This window comes from Onychostruthus taczanowskii, unplaced genomic scaffold (genome assembly GCF_017590055.1).
Source record: "Onychostruthus taczanowskii isolate IOZ18803 unplaced genomic scaffold, ASM1759005v1 scaffold3, whole genome shotgun sequence".
Lineage (NCBI taxonomy): Eukaryota > Metazoa > Chordata > Aves > Passeriformes > Passeridae > Onychostruthus > Onychostruthus taczanowskii.
The window spans coordinates 6,426,783-6,447,219 of NW_024500349.1; the positions used below are offsets into that span (position 1 = coordinate 6,426,783).

Sequence of the window (20,437 nt, forward strand, 5' to 3'; positions counted from 1 at the left end):
TTGTTCTGTCCTTGGAGGTGTTTAAGACTCACTGGCACACAGCCCTGAGCAGCCTGATAAAACAGACCTGTTTTAGGCAGGTGTTGGACTGAGAGACTCCAGAGGCTCCTTCCTACCTCAGTTGTTTTGTGGTTCTGGCTTCCTACCAGGCTTGTTTGGTGCACACACCTATGGCTGTAAAAGAAGGCCTGATCTTTGCTGGGAAGTCATATTTTTGATCTCTGCCTTTAGTGACAGCAGCTCCTAATTTTCTGTTGGGACATTAATGAATTGTCATTGCTTCCTTAGCAATGAGATTGCTGAGCAGATGCTCTTGTTAGAGATTGTGGACAATTTCTTATCTGTCACAAGGCTCCAGCAATAATCAGCATTTAGGACAAAAAAAATCCTGTAAATTGTTTGTGTTCTCAGGTGAGTTTGGTTTTTCTTTCTTGTGTAACGGGTGCATAAATTAATGTGCAAAGTAAAAAGGTAAAATAGTTATTTTATTAAAAAGCTATTTTATTAATCTTACATTTGCATTCTCAAGCTGCTTTTGTGACAGTATAGGTTTCATAACATTGTAAATTTCTCTACAATAGTAATAAAAATCATGTAATTCTGTAAAACATAGAGGTTTTGAACTGCTTCTGCTTTATATATTTGACTCTATGTCATTAGTAGGGCAAAATAAAGTGAGATGTTTTCAACACAGCAGTCATTAGGCCATCATGGTGCTATTGATCTTTGTCCTTCTTAGAGTATTAATATTGTGGATGGCACAAACACTGTGTACAGGGCTATTCTGTGAGAAAAGTGCTGAACATAGGTCATCATCTGTCATATTTGCTCCCCACTAAGACTGCTAGTGAAAAGTTCAGTAGTAGTAATCACCTTTCCTCTGATGAAAGAAATGGTGTGACTTCTTAAATTTTCTTAAGTGCAAACTTGTTAGTGATTTGAGAGACATCCATTATATTCATTACCCAAGAGAAGAATAATTCCTTGTGTTCAGGATAAGGCTGCATGCATGTGTGAAAAGTGGCTAGGATGAAGAATGAGTAGCTTTATGGAGAAATAGGGAGGGAGTGAACTAGCTTTGAGACATGTTTTCTGAACTGTAACACAGACACCAGCTTTGACAAGCATTTTTTTGAAATGGTAGCTGTAATCATTTTCTGAGTCAGTTCTTGTCTTAGCTGGCATTGGCTTCACAAAGGTGCATTCTGATTTCATTTAAACTGCTATAAATACAGAGATGCCTCTACTGTGGGAATGATGTGACAGAGTAAGAAATAAGATGGATCAGAGATCCTAGATCAAACCCAAGTGTAGACAAAAATGGTTTGGAGAATGCTTTCATCAGTTTTTCTACGTCTTAGTAGTGGATGAGGAATAGAGATACTTTGATTATCAACTAACAATTCCAAAATTAGTGGCCATGAGGGAGATGACCTGTTCTGTGAGCAAATTCCATAACAGAAAATGTGCCTCCTTGGCTGGGATCCCCAGGGGCTGTCTCCACTGGGTTTATTGAACAGCATAAAAAACCTGAAATTAGTTATAGGAAAAAAAAGGTCCTGTCATGTTTTGAGTACATTACCAGAGAACAGATTGTATAATTTTGCTCTGTTATTGGGTGAACTATTTATTGAGTGCAAATTCAACAAAACAGGTACAAACTTTTTTAAACTGACAAATTGACCAAGACAGATACAATGTGCAAATTCTTATGTTTACATTCAAGTAAATCATGGCACAAGGAAATATAAGTAGTAAAGTATAATAATACTGCAAATAGTATGAAATTAGTAATGAGGGTTGTTATGAAGATGTGTAAAGTAAATAGAATTTGTGAAGGAAGAGGTGACATCCAAATAGAAAAAGAGAAAATTGAGTAAAGTATAGACACACTTTAATTTATGTATGTTACCAAAAGTGTACAGCGAGGATTGGTTAAACAGTTGTTGAATAAGATTTTGTTGATTTATATTTTGAGTTTATATCAGAATCTGAAACTGGTTCATGAAGAACCTCATTCCAGAGCATGTTCCCTGCTGTCCTCATGGTATAGGTGATGGTAGTGTTCGTGGTCTGATTTTGTTCTCCTTCTGGGTTTATTCAGCTGGTTGAGTGTTGTACTTCTGTGTTCCCTGCTGTCTTCATGGTATAGGTGGTGGTAGTGTTCGTGGTCTGATTGTTCTCCTTCTGGGTTTATTCAGCTGGTTGAGTGTTGTACTTCTGCCAGAGAAAAAAGGAAACGCAAGATGGAAGTGTTAATTTTGAAGATAAATTAACTTTTCCAGGCTACTTTGTTTCTCTGGAGAGACATGACTTGTTAAACTGTTTAACATCTGGGAGCATCTGTCCTGGTAGTCCAGCCTGTGGATTAACTGAGTGCTAAACTGCCATCCCATTTTCATGGAGATTTAGGGAATGAACAGCAAGTGCTTAACTGTTTTGACCCAGTCTTATTTTAGAACTGCAGGATATGTAAGCAAATGCTAGATACATTTTCAAATATACATATGCATGTGTCTTTTTTTTTTTTTTTTTTTACATAAGACCCTAATTACATAACAGCTGGGCTTTTTTAGTTCAAGACAATGTAGTTCAGGAAAAATACTTAATTTGATAGTGCTATGAAACCTTCAGAATTATTTATTTATGTAAAAAGGCTAGCATCTTCTATAAATTAATTAGTTTTAAATATTCAATTAGATTAATTATGGTAGTCTAATCCCATGATAATTTAGTCTCACTTTCTACCAGTGTGGCAAGTATCTAAAATGGGACATACCGTTTCTGTGAATATCTGTAACTCAATGTTCTGCTTTGTTTTTCTGCTCACAATTTTGCATTTTTTTCATGGCAGAGAATGACAGAGAACTTTCACCTGCTACTTTCCTTTCATGTAAAGATAGTTTTGGAGTAGTTTCCTACTCCAGAAAGTATTCTTTTGTATTGTATTCTTGTATTCTTTCTCTTGGGTAGTCAGGCGTTGCCTTCTAAGAGGAAATTTTAGATCATGTCTAAGAAGTATGTCAAGGACATTAACTTCCTGGAGATGTCTGTTTGTTGCAATGCTGCCAAGATTTTAAAGTCTTTAGTCAACCTAAAGTCTTTCATCCACTGTTACTTTTAGGAGCAAGTCACAATGGTTAAGCAATTTTTTTTATATACTAGAGAATATAGAAATGTGAGAATGGATAAGCAAGTGTACTATCCCTCCTATCAGTGTTTGGCACAGATTGTTCCTTAATAGATCCATTCCTGTTCTGAAATATATTTCTACAGTGACAGGTCACTGCCATACAAAATGGTTATTCTTAAAAACAGGGAATGATTTATTTGATTATTTACTATTTAATGGTAAGTATTTCTTAGGAGATTTGACAATTCAGTGATTATTCATCTCTTTATTTTGAGTGTTAAAATTAGTAATAGCATAGAAATCATTGCTCTTAGTCTGTTATTTTTACATTCAGGAATGTTTTGAGGTTTTGTATGAATATTTAAATCCAGTAATTTATAGGGTCCTTTATTTTTGAGGAAGATTCATGATATCACTGAATGCAGTGCCTGTGCGACTCCTTTTTTTGTGGCATGGCTAGCTCTGTAATATTTTGGTATCTTTTATGTAGGGTACTAGTGGAAGTAACATTGAGAAAATTATAGAGAAGATAATTAAAATACAATCTGAGCTGTTAGGAAGTGGAAATTCCCATTGTATCAAGACTGCAAGATATTTTAATTGATGTGCAGAAATCACCAAACTTTAGGTTTGGATTATTGTTTTCACAAATGCCCAGTTTCAGAATGGTAATAATGAATAGATAATCATATCAGGATGCCCTTCTAACAGTTTATCAGGTTATGACAAATTGGGCTAAAGGTTCAACCTTTATGGGTCCTAGGGATACTGTGTGATAATCTCTGTGGGGAGAGCAAGCTCAAGATGTTGTTTAGCCTAGATTAAAGCAGAAAAAATGTTGTTCTCCTGAAAATGGTTATACCTTTGAGAAGAGGAAGTCCTTGGTAGTTGTAGCTGGGCTGAGCTGGATGGCACCTTCTATTACCATACCTGTGCAGAGAGGTGCTCAGCACTGGTGGTGCTGGTGAGGAGAAGCTGTGCAGATGTGGGTCTTCTGTGTGACTCCTCTGGGAACTGCTTCTTGAAAACAAAACTTGGGAAAATCCTCTAACTCATTGATGTCAGCTGGCAGCATAAGAAAGAATTAGGGAAATGAACAGATCTCTCTGTGGCTGGTATTGGGTAATGACATGATGATCTCAAGGCACATTGCTCCCCCCTCAGAGTGCAGTGGAGTGACTTGCTTAGGGGTTACTGGCAACTGCTGGCACCTCTTCTCCAAATTGGCAATTTCCCCAAATAGTTCTTGGGGGCTGAGGCTGTGAGGGCTACACTTGGAGCAGCCTTAGAATGATCCTGAGGTGGCCAGCACGTAGGTGCCCAGACAAGAATGGTGTGGAAGGAGCAATGTTGGTGCAGTGCCATGCTCCCCTTGCAATTCCTTTTGCAGCCCCATTGTCATTGGAGCTAGAAGACTCTTATGGCAGCCCCCAAACACTGAACTCACAGCAGAACTGCAAGCTGACAATATTATATGGATTGCCAAGTCAATTGTGATTACTTATTACTGACTTTACTTACCTCAAATTAATTCAGAGCTCTGTCACCTGATAAAAATATATATTCTATGTAATGTGCTGATATTAATAATTAATGTCAGTAAAAACTAGGCTTCATTATGTTTTGCATGGGTGCATTGAGATTTCTTTGCAATTTTTATGATTTTAACAGCATAACATAGAGAAATCTTCTCCTGTGTATATGTTTGTACAAATGTATGTGTTTGCAAGGGAATCTTCATGATGTTCATCTTTTATTTTGCAGTCAAAACCCGTTGCATTTGCAGTTCGGACAAATGTTGGGTACAGTGCAGCTCACGAAGATGATGTCCCAGTCCCAGGCATGGCCATCTCATTTGAGGCTAAAGATTTTCTTCATGTTAAAGAAGTAAGTGAAACCAGAAGAGTAAGTGAATCACTCTTTAAGGGAATACTTGAGTAATAGTGCTACTATTTTTCAATGTTGATAACACTTCACATTGCCAAAGCACTTTACAAATGTTAAAGAAGTTTAGAGTGTATAAGGAATTTAATGTTCTTTTAAATGCTATTCTTGTGGAAGCAATGGCACAAATTTCTTACAATCAAATTAATGAAGTTCAGAAAGCAAGTACTTTTCTTCTCTAGTAAAAAATGCTTATTTATAGGTTTAAATGCCTATTTCTGACTATTCAAAGAGGAAGTAGTTCTGGGGTTTTTTTTCTAATCTGGTACTGTGAGGGTTTGTTGTGATTCAGCAGCCAAGGGTTACTTCTGTTTTATCTGTGTGACTGGATCTCAATTAACCCCAAAATCAGGTCTGCTGTTTTTTTACTGAAGTAACTTCCCTGACACAGACAGTATTTAGTTAGCAGTTGCATGCTGAAGAACTGGAATGATGTTTCAAGATAATTGCAACTGTCACTAAATAAGCATTGCATTTGCTGCATTGGTTTTCTTTTCCTGTAGTTTGGTTTTGATATTCTTAAATTTTTAAACACCTAAAGTAAAGTTGTTTCTTTGCTCCTTGCAAGACTCCCAAAAAGTGACTTGGTAACTTTAACATGCAGGCCCTCCTCTGTAGCCTGCTGCTCCCTTTTGAATGACTCCTTCATTTTAAAAGGTTTCCTAGCTTTTGGTCATATTCCATTGTGGTTTGTCTCAAAACAGATATTTTCTGGATATGGAAAAATATAGGAAAAGAAATAGAAAGTTAATTTAAGGTTGAGAGCAACCCAGCCATGTATTTGAAATTATGTCTTTGCCTCATTTTAGACTATCGAAAAATCCCTCAGTAGTTACGATTGGTAATGCACAATGATTCTTCTAGCACAGGTGCTTTGGGGAAGACAAAAACATTCCTAATACAGAGATAGAAATACAGGTGGACAGAGGCTAAAGGAACACAAGAAACAGACTTGGCTAATGATCATAATTGTTCATATATATTAAACACACAAAAAGAGAATAATTTTGATTCAGACTGTATATAGTGAAGGAAGAATGCTTTCTGACTGATGATAGTGTGAAAGAATTGCTCTGCTCTGTCCTGTGACAAAAGAAGAGATGAGCAGGCACAGAGTCCTGGCCAGAGAAAACCATCAGCCTTCTCCAGTGAGTCTTGAAGCACTGGAAAATAAGGCTCAGTTTGGTTAGATCAAATGGTTTTGTATAGTCATCTATTCCATCTGCACTTCAAATTAAGTGGTAATCTCAACTTTACATCAAGTATTTCCTCTGTTTCCTTATAAACCAGACACAGGATTAGCAGTTTTCTGTTAAAAGTTAATGCATTTTTCTTCACAGCCCAACTTAGTCTCAGATGCATATAAATATGTGGGAGAAAATCTGGAAGGAAAAGTCTCCTGAACTTTTCCATATCTCCCAAATGCCTTGAAGGGAAGCTTAGCTCAGCTGAGTTCTTACATTGTCTGTGGCTGCGTGTAGCATTGAGGGGTGGAAAAATAGATTAGAATGTTCCTGCAACCCCAGGTGTATTGGAACAGGCATTCTGTGCTGATTGCCTTTAGAAACACCTGGTTTTCTCTGTAAACTGTCCAGGAGAAGTTATTGTCTACTGGTGCTGGTCCAGAGATTGGCTGGGAAGGCACCCTGGGACCAGGCCAGCTGCACCGCTGGAATGGCGAGATGGGAAGAGATCCGTGGGGAGTCAAACCAGGACTTAGACTCTTGCCCAGCATTTGGCAGCAGCTGTTCTGTCTGGGTGGGTTGAAGCTCCTTCAGAGCGTGCTCCGGGCCCAGCCCTTCCCTGCACAGCATGTCCTCCCCCTCCATCTTCTGTGCCAGGCCCTGCCCATCCTCCAGGGCTCTGTATCCCACCAGGCATTGCTCCTTCAGTACGTTTGGTGTTCCCTACAGTTAATGCTGGGGGAACTGAATTGTCCAAACTTTAATTATTTATGCACATTAAAGAAAGAAACATATCAGACTATAAAATGCAGTGTTGCTTACAGATTTTATACCTAACCTATTGCTAGAAATAAAGAGAGCTGAGTTAATCTCCAGTAGCTTCTGCCTGCATGAGGATGCCACTCTGGACCAGTGCTGTCCTCTTTTTGTCTGAAGGGGCTGTTCACCAATTTGTGCAGCTGAGAGGGCTCAAACAAGAAAAACCTCAGTTCAAAATGTACATGGACAGTGATGGAAAGCACTGCAGTGATTGAGTGTGAGGGAAATTTATCTTCATTATTAGGTTACATTCATTAAAACCCAGTACACATAAGGATGATGGATTCCTTCCTGCATGAAGAAACTGCTGCATCATAGTACCTTATGAATCTTTTGAGGCTTTAAATCATGGTCATCATTTTGCTCTGTGTTTAATTAATTTTTGCATTTCCTTTGGCACTCCAAACATAGGTGAAATACAGAGAATCACTCACCTGAGCCAGCAACTTGAGAGCTTGACACCTCTCTACCAAAATTTTAAAACAAAATTTAAAATTAGAAGGTATTATTTGTGTTATTATAAACTTTAAAAAGTATCTTATACTGTTCGTATACTGACACAGCATTTATCTTTGAGACCTTGCAGAAGTATGCTTTTATTTCTACAGAAGAAATTCTTATGGATTTAGGATTTCTGTTGCTTCTAATAAAATTAATATTGTTGCATGGTAATCTGTTGTACTGTGGGACAAAAATAGTGACTGTTCAAATTTTAATTCAATGGTGTTTTTAAATTATCTATCTCTTCCTTTTACCAAGTTAATGATTTAGTTAGCCTTTTGTAATGATAGGGTATAATTTTAATAATACATTTCAGTCTAATACAGCTTTGAGAAAATGCTATTCCAGAGTAGCTTCCTGTGAAATGCTGGTATTCTTACTCATAGAGGTATCCCATTGGATGAATATTATAGATATCCTTATGTTTTATAAGCTTAAAAGTGCTTTTGTTTTAATATACATTATTTGTTAGCTGGAATATCTTACAGCTGGTCTCAAGCACCACAAGATTTCTATAGCTGCCAAAGTGAAAGATAATACTGCAATGTAGGTTGTGTATCAGTGATCCACCAATGATGGTAAAATTAATTTCTTTTTAGGGGAGCCCACACATTTTACATGTTTTATTCCTAACTGTACACTTGTTAAAGTTACTTGTTATATAATTAAATATGCACTATAATATCTACATTAATAGCTTCAGATTCAAGAGAGCTACTTTCTTCACATTCAGGTGTTCTCTTACAGTTTCATAAATATTCCAAATTACCCAAAATTCCTTCTTGATGATAGTTATTCCCATGGAACACCAGAAGTATTGTGTGTGGGGCCCCTACATGAATGATCTATTTTCCTTCAAAAATGGTGAATAAATAAGAATGGAAAAAGCAAATAGTTCTGCTGCATAGACCTCTGCAAATCAACCAACCTCTCCCACACATGGTGGGTGGGGGGGTGGTGTATGAATAAAGGTGTTGAGTTAAAGTAGTCAGTATCTCATATTTAACAGAGCTGAAATTCGGTTAACTGGGCTATCTGGTGGACTTGTAATTGTTAGGGTTTTTTAGTTATCCAGAGATATCCATTCCTTGAGGATGTGTCATGGTAAGTTTAAGATGCAGATCACATGAGCTATCTGAAGCAGGGTATATATAAGCAGCCAAATTCAGTCATATTTCAGAAGATTTTAGTGAGAAGTGGGGGGATTTGTTAAGCAGTATTTTTTAATTTAAATAGAGAACAGAATAAAATGGAATAAGTAAAATAGATTATTACAGAGCTCTAGAAATTCTTAGCAGTAGGTGAGAGAGGATACTAAGTTTCTGGTGTCCACCAAGGAGAACCGTGAAGGGAGAGCAAAAGCTGCTCTCATATATGAGAGGAGACTGTGAAGCAAGAAAAAATAAAGATGGTGAAATGGGTGGAAATAAAAACCAGGGAGAAACATGAAGTTTTTGCAGGAAGGTTTCCACTTAAGAACTGTGGATTTTAATGATTTGAAAGGAATAATTATTTTAATGTATTTCTGAATATTACCACAATTCTTCATTGCCATAATAACATAGCACAGTGATTAAATACAGGGAAAAATTACAAAAAAAAAGAGGCATAGCTGCAAATTAAAACTAATAACAAAGTTATCCCAGAGACAATAATTTCTTAGTATGCTACTTTTTTTCTTTTTTTTTTTAATCTGTAGAAATTTAATAATGACTGGTGGATAGGACGATTGGTAAAAGAAGGCTGTGAAATCGGATTCATACCAAGCCCAGTCAAACTAGAAAACATGAGGCTGCAGCATGAACAAAAGGCAAAACAAGGAAAATTCTACTCCAGGTAATAACAAGAGATCATTAATAATAGCAACATTGTCTGTGACACAACTTGGAATTTGATGCTGTGTGTCAGTCATATATATGCTTAATTATTGTTAGTGGCAGCTACAAACATTTTTGATCAATGAAGAAATTAATCTATAATGACTTATATTATTTATTATATAATATATAACATTTTAAATATATTGCTAATTAATAAGCTTATTTGTATCATTGCTATTTGGGAGAAAAGTAGATATTTAGATTGGCAATCTGTGGTGGTCTACCACTGAAATGGTTTCCTTCCTTTTTTTGTAAAATAATTGCTAACATACATTATAGTAAGTACATTTACTATGCGCTAGTAAATTTTTTTACTTAAAATTGACTTATCTAAATTCTGTGACATTTTTTAATTGTTTTGATGGTCTTCCTATTTCTAAACACATCTAAAGCTCATTTTAGAAATTACAGAATGTTAAGATGAGTTTACTTGTAAGCCAAAGCCAGTGCCTGTTAGTTAGCTCATAGGGAAAAAATAGTCGTGTCAAATTCATTGCCTACAATCACAGCTTTTAAGAGCACTGCATTTTATGATGGAAGTTTCATGTCAAGTCATTTGTTATCTCTGACTGCAGACATCATTGCATAAGAAAAAGGACTGTTTCTAGATATTCTGAACAATACTCAAGATAGAATAATGTCACCTTTACTCTCAAATTCTTAATAAAGTCGTTTTCTAGTAACACCTGTGGAAGCAAATGCCACTTGTTTCCCTTTAAGTACAAAGGAAACAAATATTCCCAGTGTATTTGAGTGGGACAGACCTGTAATTGAGCTAGGAACCATTCAGGAAGACAGAAATACTTTGCTATCTCCATAGGAAGGGCAGCAGTGTTTGTAGAGCACGTCTAGAGTAGGACACCATGACTGGGCGGTGCTCAGCTGCATGCACCAGCTGTGAAATGCCTTTCCCATGATCATGCTGTCCTCAGCAGAAGGATGCTGGATTCCTTATTTCCTCTAGTGACACTTCTGGCACAGCCAGATGTGTCCCACTGATTCACAGAGAGTCACAGAGGCTTCCATTCTCCAGAAATTTTCACTGAAGTTAACCTTGTCCTACACCACAAATGCATTAACTTAGTGCTTGTTAATATTTCAATATAGAGAAAGTGGAAACTAGTACTATTACATGAATTATTTGAAGAGTGAAATAACCTTTCTTACATTTTTTTCAGAGCTTTTCTCATTATGGTAACTGAAATAAAAAAACTAGAACTGTTGTTTCATTTTCACAACTTGGCTAGGTTTTTACTAAGCAGAACTCGACAAAAACCTCAGACTGCTTTGTTTGAGAGACTTTTTTTCTTAAGTGCTATATTGTATTGAGAAAGCAAAATAATTTGTATGTTAATTAAATTAAAAAGATGATAGACACAGTCTCATCTTCATTAGCAATTCGTCAATAATTCCTCAACTAAAGGAAACAGATATGCTCACTGGCTTAAGAATTACTCTTATTAATGAGTAGTAATATTAATCAATATGTACCAGTAGTATATCAGTACTATTTACTGAATTGTATTAAGATCCTGAGGAAGTCAGAGCAGCAGAATGAATTGCACAGCAGCACAGGAAATATGATTGATGATTGCAGTTCCTCAGATCTCAAAATGTACACACATTTGGTGTGAGATGTATATTTTATACCGCTGCCAGAAGTAATGTTTGTCTCACAGCTAGCAGCTCATTTAGAAGGCAGATAATAAATAAACTAGATTAAATATTGAGAAAGCTACAGAACTTCAAACTAATGTATTACTTTACTCCAGTAAATCAGGAGGAAACTCTTCATCCAGTTTGGGTGACATCGTTCCTAGTTCCAGAAAATCGACGCCTCCATCATCTGGTGAGTAGGTTGTGAACCCTTTGTAAAGAGACTCATGAACCTCATCTGTTAAAATCCATGTACCTCTTCTTCTTATTCCCCATTCTTCTTAGGTAAAACCCAAGTGATGTGTTACCAGATAAGGCTGGTTTGGGGTGGTTTGAAGTAATGGAGTCAATGCCAGCAAGTCCAGACAATTATAGAGCTGTTAATGCACAAAATTCCCGCTTTGCTTTTACCACAGAGTTTTGTAGCAAAGATATAATAGATCTGTGAGACTACATTACAGTAGGATAGTGGAAGGTTTGGTCTGGTCTGAGCACTCCTACTGAACAATAAATACTTCCTAGTACAGGAGAAAAATCAGCAATAAAAATAGAATTTCCTGAGAGGTTTCTACAGTAGCATCAATAAAGACATTATTTTAAAACATCAGGAACATTTAGTTTCACAATTCTGATCATGAGGATGTGCTTCACATAATTCTAGGATGCTGGATATTTTTTGCCTTTGACAAATTTTTCAAAAATACTGTTTTGTACTTAGAACATCAACATACAGATTTAACTGTTGTTAGGTTGGATTCAAGTTATATGAAGCAAATACATGGCAAGTTTGGGGAGGATGCTGGCATTAGCTCCATTAAGAAAGCACAGCAGAAGGTAACAAAAACAATTTCTATTGAATTCAGCTGCTGTGTTGCTGGATGTTTTATTTTCTCATATGCATTGTAAATACTGAAAACAGAAAATATTAATGAGTGTTGCTAGTGCCTTTTTACTAGGGCGAAGACATGGATCTTCGAATCATATTCATTTATATGGAGTCTGGTCTACAGACCAAAATGCGCCTGAATATTTTAAAGTATTTACTTGGTCATTTAAAAGGGAGACAGAGAAATTAAATCCTGTTTTGGTAGTGTCTTCATTTGGTTCAATCAATTTAAAAACGTATCTGTCTTGTGAAACCATGGATTTGTTAGTAACAACCAACTTTATTGCAATTGCAGTTTGTTTATAAAAATTCCACCTCAGTTTAACTTCTCTTTTATTTTGAAAATATTGTGTTAGTTTACTAATGTGCGTCCATAGCAAGTGTGTAGAACACACCTTAATCTCTTATTTTCGGATGGCTTTAAACTGATGTGTTTACTGTTAAGGCCAACTTTTTCAACAACTGCATTTTTGTAGTAAAATTGTCCATCAACTCGACCTATGTTGTAATTTTATAGTTAAAGCACCTGAAATGCTGTGATATTATTTGCTATCAAAAAAACACTTGAAGATCAGTACATGTATTTCCAGAATGTTGCCCAGAATTTAGAGTTAGGAGCACAGATATCACCTGGATTACCAGCTGACTGATGCTACCCATCCTCTAATTTTCATTGCACTGAGTCATTTCTTCAGATGCTGTCTTTCAAGAAACATGTTTTTTCTAGAGAAAGAAAGAAATCTGTTAAAAGTTTATTCAGTTACAGTAAAGATTTGGAAAATATGTATGGATAGTGTACATTAACTTATTCTGTGATAGCAAGATTTTGAATTGACAATAACCTTTGCTAATGATGTGTTAAGAAAGGTGAAAGAGGCATAGTTTGTGTCTAAAACAAGAACTCAAGTGACTTTGAAATACAATTAAATTATTATTCCCACACTTCCTCTCTTTGAAAGTATAATCAATTACAAATACATCAATTATTTAATAAGTTGAAGAATACTAACTGAATAAGTTAATTTCATTTTTTACTTTGAGTCGGAGATGGGTTTTTTCAATATAAAATAGTGCCACCAAAAAACAAAACCAAAACAAACTCACAAACAAGATGAAGAACCAGTGAAAAACAAATGAAAGAGAGGCTAATATGCATTTAAATAATCAATATTGATATAGTAAACAATCCATACAGTCCTGTTAGGCCACCAAACTGGGTAAGAAAAATGCTGAAAATTACTGAAAATATCCCCATGAACTAAAGATATTTAACAGTAAAAGAACTGTCACAGGAGATGTGCCATAGTGTGAAGACTGAGAATGAAAAAAGGAGATACTGGTAACTAGCTGATCAAATTCTGCATTTCTTTCCTTCGGGAAAACTTAAGGTAACTAATTTTCTTTGCTGACAATTTTGGTTGAACATAGTAACAAAGAGTTTTAATATGCCTTATTGTGAGTGATTTACAGCATCTGTGCTGGCCTGTATTCAAGAAAAGATAATGTGCTCTTTTTATACTTATGAAGAGGATGAAGGAACAGTGTTGCTAGAAGAAAATGTTACATGATTTCTGTGGCTGTTTTTAGGAGTAGATTGTAGAAACAGGATGCAGATCTACTCACTGGGTTTTTCCTGGGAAGGACAGACTCAAAGGCACAGTAACTCAGGGAATGTCAGGCATCAAGCATTAGATCTGTGGCTAATTCAAATGGGAAAATGTACTTTATGCAAACAAAAGAGATCGCTGCCCCAAGTATCTGTTCCTTCAGTAGCTACACACAGGCTTGACAGAAATATTTATTTGTTACATAATTTAGTAGCACATGCCACTGTATTAGTTGATGTCCCACTCATGAATCAGATGAAATCAGGTCACTAAGATGGTTTCATAATAGTTTGCAATGATTAATTAAGGGTTTGGATAAAGTCAATACAAACGATTCTGCTTACACGTCTATTTAGGGTTAGGCTCAGTTCGACATCATGGCATGGCAAGATAAGTGTGTGTTACCAGAGGGAGTGGAGAGGTGGGTAACACCTTCACACATGAGGGTGGTGATGTATGACTGATTATGGTTCACTTTTGTGCATCTACTTGCTTTCTGAAGACAAGTTTAAACCACTACTTAAGATCAGGATTGATTGCTGTAAATGAGAAAGGTTTTGTTTGGTTTTGTTTCATTTTACCTCTGTTTGGCATGTATCTGCTCTACTCAGCATTCAGGATAATACAGCTTTGTGTTTTGAAAGTGTATTTATTACTGAGTCTGTGAGGATTCCTTTTGAAACTGTTATTACTTACTTGCTAAAAACCACATAATTTGTGGTTATGGTATAAGCATTTTTTGTTACATATTCTTTTGGGGTAGAGATTGAACAGCAACGGTTTATTGTATTCACTTCCATTTTACCCTGCCTACGTCCTGACTCTTTACATAGGATCCACGTCTCTGAGCTAAGTTGGGATAAATTTCCTTTCTTCTGCTATCCATTCTTTCCAGTTTTCACTATTAGTAGATCTATGTTTACTTATTCATAATAAATGTACCTTATGAGTACAATGCATTTTTATTTAAAAGATTAAAAATGCCAATTGTAGTCCATCCTGAGATAAATGTAGATAACATTGTACCAATGTCTGGCTGATTTTGTCATCAAAAGTGATTTTTCTTCTAATTCTTAATTTCCCATAGACACAGTAGTGACATTTCAAATTTCAATTGATAATACCCATTTTCAGTTAGTGTTCATTGCTATAAAATAATCCAAATGTTGTTGACCAAGTTATGTTGTTACATTGGTGGAAGTCTTATCTATTCAAGTGAATATCTTGGATTTACACTGGTGTAACAAGAACAAACTTAGCCATTGGTCTATTTTGTAAATGTTACAGTAGCTGTTACAGATCGCCTTCTGTCTTCCAATCCTAAAGTACTGCACCTTTAAATTTCCCCATTGGTTTTATTGTGTTTTTTTTTCTCATGGTCAACATTTATTTATTTATTTATTTGTTTCTTTATTTATTTATTATTTCTCTAGACAGTTTTATTTCTCTTTACCTGTTATTTCCTTTTTAACCTATCTTTACTTTCCCTGTCATCTGATAATTCTGAATTGTTTGTCTGTATATAGCTGTAGACATAGATGCCACTGGCTTAGATGCAGAAGAAAATGATATTCCAGCAAACCATCGCTCCCCCAAACCCAGTGCAAACAGTGTAACATCACCCCACTCCAAAGAGAAAAGAATGCCCTTCTTTAAGAAGGTAACACCAACTTCCAAGCTCCCATCTGTCCACCTGCTCACCTGCACTGCGTCGCATTTCTAGTCCTGTTAACTGTCTGCGTCCTTTGACAAGCCAATAACATGCATGCTTTGTTGTTCTTTGTTTCTCTTCCATGCTGCTGTAGCTAAGCAGAAGCAGAAATCGGTAAGTTTATATCGACATCGCCTGTGTTTATCCTGCCACTGGCATCATTAGCATTATAACTCCAGATTAACAATGCAGCTATTCTAGAGTTAAGGATGAAGAGATGTGTTGAGCTGATAGTGGATTCATTACAGGAAAACAGGCAAAAGTTCTGTGTGTCTGTGAAACTCTGCTACATACTTATCCTTTTTGATGGAATAAAAGGACACACTTAGCAGGCCTTCTAAAGTCTTTGAGAAAATTGTTTCTAGTATTGTAACGCACCTCTCTAGTGCATGTTTATTCTTTCTATATCTTACTAAATTTTTTTTCTTTATTATTCAGTCTGTTGAAGTCATTATTGGAATCTGTCAGATACTCGGTTTGGACTTTGGAAACAAATTGTTCTATTTTTAATTTAGTCTATACTTAAGCTTCTAATTCACTAGGTGCAAAGTCTGCAAGTGCACAAGACCAATGGAAAACCTCAGACTTGTTTTGACAGTTTACTTCAGGTTGTTCCTATTGTCATGTATAAATTATCAGCCAAATGTTCTTGCCATCCATCAGCGAGACTTTTTTAGTATCTCAGCTATTGGAAGTGGTACTGGTGGTTCCCAGGAGAGCTAATGTCTCTCCACAGATAACCTAGATAACTACAGAATTATGCAATTGGCATCCTGTTGCAAAAAGCTGCAGTAGGTTTCTAGGGCCTTTGCTGGAAGAAGTTAGCAAGACATTAGGTAGCAGCTAAACTATGAAGTGAAATACCACATTTTGACTTTTTTGTTTTAAAATCTGTAGTCTTCATAGCTCTCATTCATTTGGTTTTAACTACTCACTTAAATCTACAGGTAATAACCGACTGTTATAGTGCTTAAGCAGTGCCAAGTGACATTGTTGTCCCTGCTGTGGGTGCTCTTGTGTTTAATAAGTAGATCTTTGCTTCTGTCTCTCTTTTCTTGAACTCTTTTACATAGTATTGAATCCTTCTCATTTCCAAAGTCACTGCTATTGGCTTCAGTTTGGTCTGTTAAGCCTGGTGTAGAAATCAAGAGCGGGTTCTTACTTCTGAGTAATTTCTTACTTAATCATATTTTTAATTGGATAACACATGCTGACATGTATTGGATGCTGTCTGCATAAGCATCTTTCAAAGCTGCAGCTTCCAGATGAACCACCTTAGATCTGAATGAGGGTTAGTCCCACATCTTTCTTTGACTCTGTGGTGCTTCTTCCATATCAGAGTCATTACTAGTTTTAGTGGGGTTTGTAATACTAACATTTACATTATGTACTGGATGGCCATCCCAAAGTAATCTACATAATAAAATCACTGAGTAAAAGCCCTATGTTCAAACCTGCCAGTTTTTATTCTGAGTTCATATTTGAACTTGAATCTGCAGTGAAAGCTGTATAGTTCAGTGCCAGTCTCTTAGAATATATTAGATTCTATACTGCTGAATTAATGAACTTTAATGCTTCCATTAGATAACTTCTACTCAATTTCCTGCTGACAGCTTCATTATTTAAATCTGTAAAAATTAGAGGAAAAAAAATGCCCATTGCAACAGAACAGAATTTAAAAATACCCCATATTCCATCAAATAAGGTAATTTCTATGCTTGCCCTGATTGTCAAATAGCTAGTTAACTTCTAGCATGAATGCCTTTGGTTAAGTCAGCCACATTAAGACAAAGATCTGTTGCATCAGGGCACTCATGCTAAAAGCACTTGCACAACTGTAATGAATTTTTCTTCGAATCTGTCTCAAATACGCTTATCAGATTATTAAAAATGTTAGCAAGAACAGTGGAGGACTGCTTTTGGATACAGGCCCAGCCTAGTTGCAGGGGTTTGCTTTGAAACATGTTGAGTCAGATTCTGTACTGTGAAAAATAAATTAATTTCACATGCTTTTGATGCCTTGGGCACTGGTCTTCATTCTCATGTTATTAATTACCTTGTGAAACTACAGGATGATGCGGGCACTGGTCTTCATTCTCATGTTATTAATTACCTTGTGAAACTACAGGTAACAAAAAATAAATTACATTGAGGGACATTCACAAAAATATTTTCTGTGTTTTAGACTGCTTTAGACTGCTGCTTGTGTAGCATTGTGTGCTGTCACTGTATAAATGTCTGTCTTTGTGGGTTTGTGTTTTGGAATGTATATACTTATTTTAATGTTATTGCGAAACACCTTGGGATACATTGAGTTCTGGAACAATGAACAATGTCTGTATTCTGTGATCTTGACTGATGTATTTGTACTATGTAAGCATTTGAAAAATAGATCTGGCATTTCTTTTTCTGTAACACCCACACATTTCTGGGTTTGGATTTCAATCTTCTATTCCCAAGACAATGATAAAGCAAAACTTCCCTTATGAACAAGAAGCTCTTTCTGATTAGACCTCATTCATATAGGTGATATATATTGAACAGCCACTTACTGAAAAAGAAAAAATACCAAACTTAACATTTTGTTTCTTTTTATATTGTGTTATGATAACAATATAAAATTTTTGCAACCCTTAAAAGGAGGCAATCTATTTTATCTCTGTATGCTAGAATACTTTTTTAGAAATTTTGCATGATACATCAGTTAATATTTTGGTAAATATGGCGCTACCAGAATCCATTCTTGGGTGGTGACAAGAACTTCCCAAAGTGGAAGAAATGCTATCCCAAGCTCTGCTTATGATAATTTTCTATAAATACTAACTTGATCAGTCATTATTTTTATTTAATTTGTAATTGAATTGTGGGTGCAAATGTGGATGTCAGACTGAGTGGTGCCATCGGAATTTGCAGTGATGTCACAGTGTTTTTTCAAGCAGTGGGCAGATCTGAACATTTAAAAAAAAGATGCATTATGCTTTTCTAATTCCCTTTTGTTTTATTTTTCTCTTTTATAATTTCCTATATAAAATTCCTGTTGAAAACAGATGTCACAGCTGTAGAATTAACGATTTCAATTCATTCCAGTTGTTGGAAATAACCTTTTCAATTTAGCAGTTAGGAACTATGCGCTGGGAAATGTGCATGACCCAGAATAAGAGTTTTTAACTATCCAAAGTATATATAAAAACAGTAGGAAACCTTAAAGTCAAAGAAAAGTTTTTTCAAAAGAAATCCCTGGACCTCTTATGTCCTTATCTTGTGCTACCATTTCCTGGGAAAAGTTAATGAATTTGAGATTCCTGTGACATTACTGGAAATTCAGAGTTCCTAATGCTTAAAGAGTGTATAACACTTTCTCTAGGTGTTGTGATGCTGAAAACTTTTTCTGTTTTGCAGACAGAGCACATCCCTCCCTATGATGTAGTGCCTTCTATGCGACCAGTAGTTTTAGTGGGGCCTTCTCTGAAGGGATATGAGGTAAATGATTGTTGTAAATAGTTTCATTTTTTACAAAATACTGTGCTTCATTTGTGTTTGATAATTTATAACATAGGCAAACATCAGACAGTTTTTACTCCTACTGAATAGCTGCTTATTTTTATTTTACTTCATCTCAGAATTGAGATTAAGAACAAATTGCATTCCAGCCCCATTGTTTGGATACAAGATTTATTGTCAGCTTTTTTTCTATAATATTCTTAGCATTCAGAATTATGAATTTTCTATGCAATTATTAATTTGTTGGTTTTTTCCTTCTAGGTAACAGATATGATGCAAAAAGCATTATTTGATTTTTTAAAACATAGATTCGAAGGGCGGTAAGTACTTTGCAATGCAAATATACTTCAGGTTCCATGTGTGTATTACCAGGTTTTTCAGAAATAATAACATTGGACAAAATTAGGAATCACAGTTAATTCCTTGGTCAGTGGATTGGAAGTTTCCTTGACCAAGCATGCAGAGGCTGTGTTGCAGTGGGAAGTATTCTGGGGCATATATTTACTGAGAGTGGAAAAAAAGATCTTCTTCTTGAGGACTGTGACATTCACACTCCAAATTGCTAGATATTTATCTACAGATTAAAAAGTGATTTTAAATATTTTTCAAGTGATATCTCATCAATGCTTCTGAGGTTTTGAGCAAACGGAAAGAGCCACGGTTCCTCCTCAGCTCTACTTCCTCACTTGGCATCCAACTCAGAAAGAGTGATATGGGATTCAAACTATCTGGTGTATGGGATTGTCAAACTGTTGATCACTCAAGATAGGAGCTTGGTTTGACCGTAATTCTGGGCTCTGTAGTGGGAAGGTTCAAAAAGAGTGGGATGAGGGGGTGGGGCAGTGCCCTATCTTGCTGAAATACAGTCACTCTTGGCAGCACTCGGGCTGCACTTGCTGGGTTCTGACCCGAGTGGTTGCAGCACACTCGGCTGTAACACATGGGATTTGTATTTGAGCCTTCAGGCATTACTGAGGCACAGATGTCAAATGATAGTCTGACTCTAAAAGCAGTGCCCTGGTCTATAACTCCAACATCACAGACCCATGGAGCAGAGACATGAGATGCATTCTCCAGACATGATTATATTGGTATTGGATCAAGCTCCAGATTAATATGTTCTAATGGGTTGACATTGGGAGGAAAAATTGTGAAAACAGGAAGATCTCATAATAAAATCTGTAACTTTAAGGAATGTTCTATTTAGCTTGGAAGTAGTCAGATCTGTAACACTATTCTGTGTGTTCTGCTGCTGTCAAAACTTTGAAGAGGGAGCATGAGGTTTCTTGTCAATAGCTTCAATTCTTTAAAATACCACGCATAGTGGTTTAAGCTGGTGGATTTTCTCAGTCAGAATAATGATGTCAATACCTAACCACTTTAGTAATCCCTCTTTATATTAGTCAGGATTGTCAAGCCCTAGATAACACACCTTCAGAATTGGAAGTTAACAAAACATCTGTAGCAAACAGAAGAAAATTATTGCATCTTTATGTCTTTAAAAATTTTAGAGCATGTCAGATTTTCAGTTGTAGATCCAACTGTGGCAGGGTGAATCCACAAATACTCCAAAAAAAATCTGTGTCTATAGTAGCAGATTTGAAGCATCCCAAAC

At 36.0% G+C, this 20,437-nt stretch overlaps 1 protein-coding gene across 2 annotated transcripts in view; it reads left to right on the forward strand.

Moving 5' to 3' along the window:
• The window catches only part of CACNB2 (calcium voltage-gated channel auxiliary subunit beta 2), a 247,000-nt gene that overhangs the window by 195,242 nt on the left and 31,321 nt on the right, over positions 1-20,437 (forward strand). For both annotated transcript variants that reach the window (XM_041408467.1, XM_041408468.1), the window contains exons 4-9: positions 4,898-5,020; positions 9,281-9,417; positions 11,234-11,310; positions 15,137-15,270; positions 18,721-18,801; positions 19,084-19,142. In XM_041408467.1, coding sequence (XP_041264401.1) covers positions 4,898-5,020; positions 9,281-9,417; positions 11,234-11,310; positions 15,137-15,270; positions 18,721-18,801; positions 19,084-19,142 — 611 coding nt within the window. The remainder of the gene's footprint in view (positions 1-4,897; positions 5,021-9,280; positions 9,418-11,233; positions 11,311-15,136; positions 15,271-18,720; positions 18,802-19,083; positions 19,143-20,437) is intronic.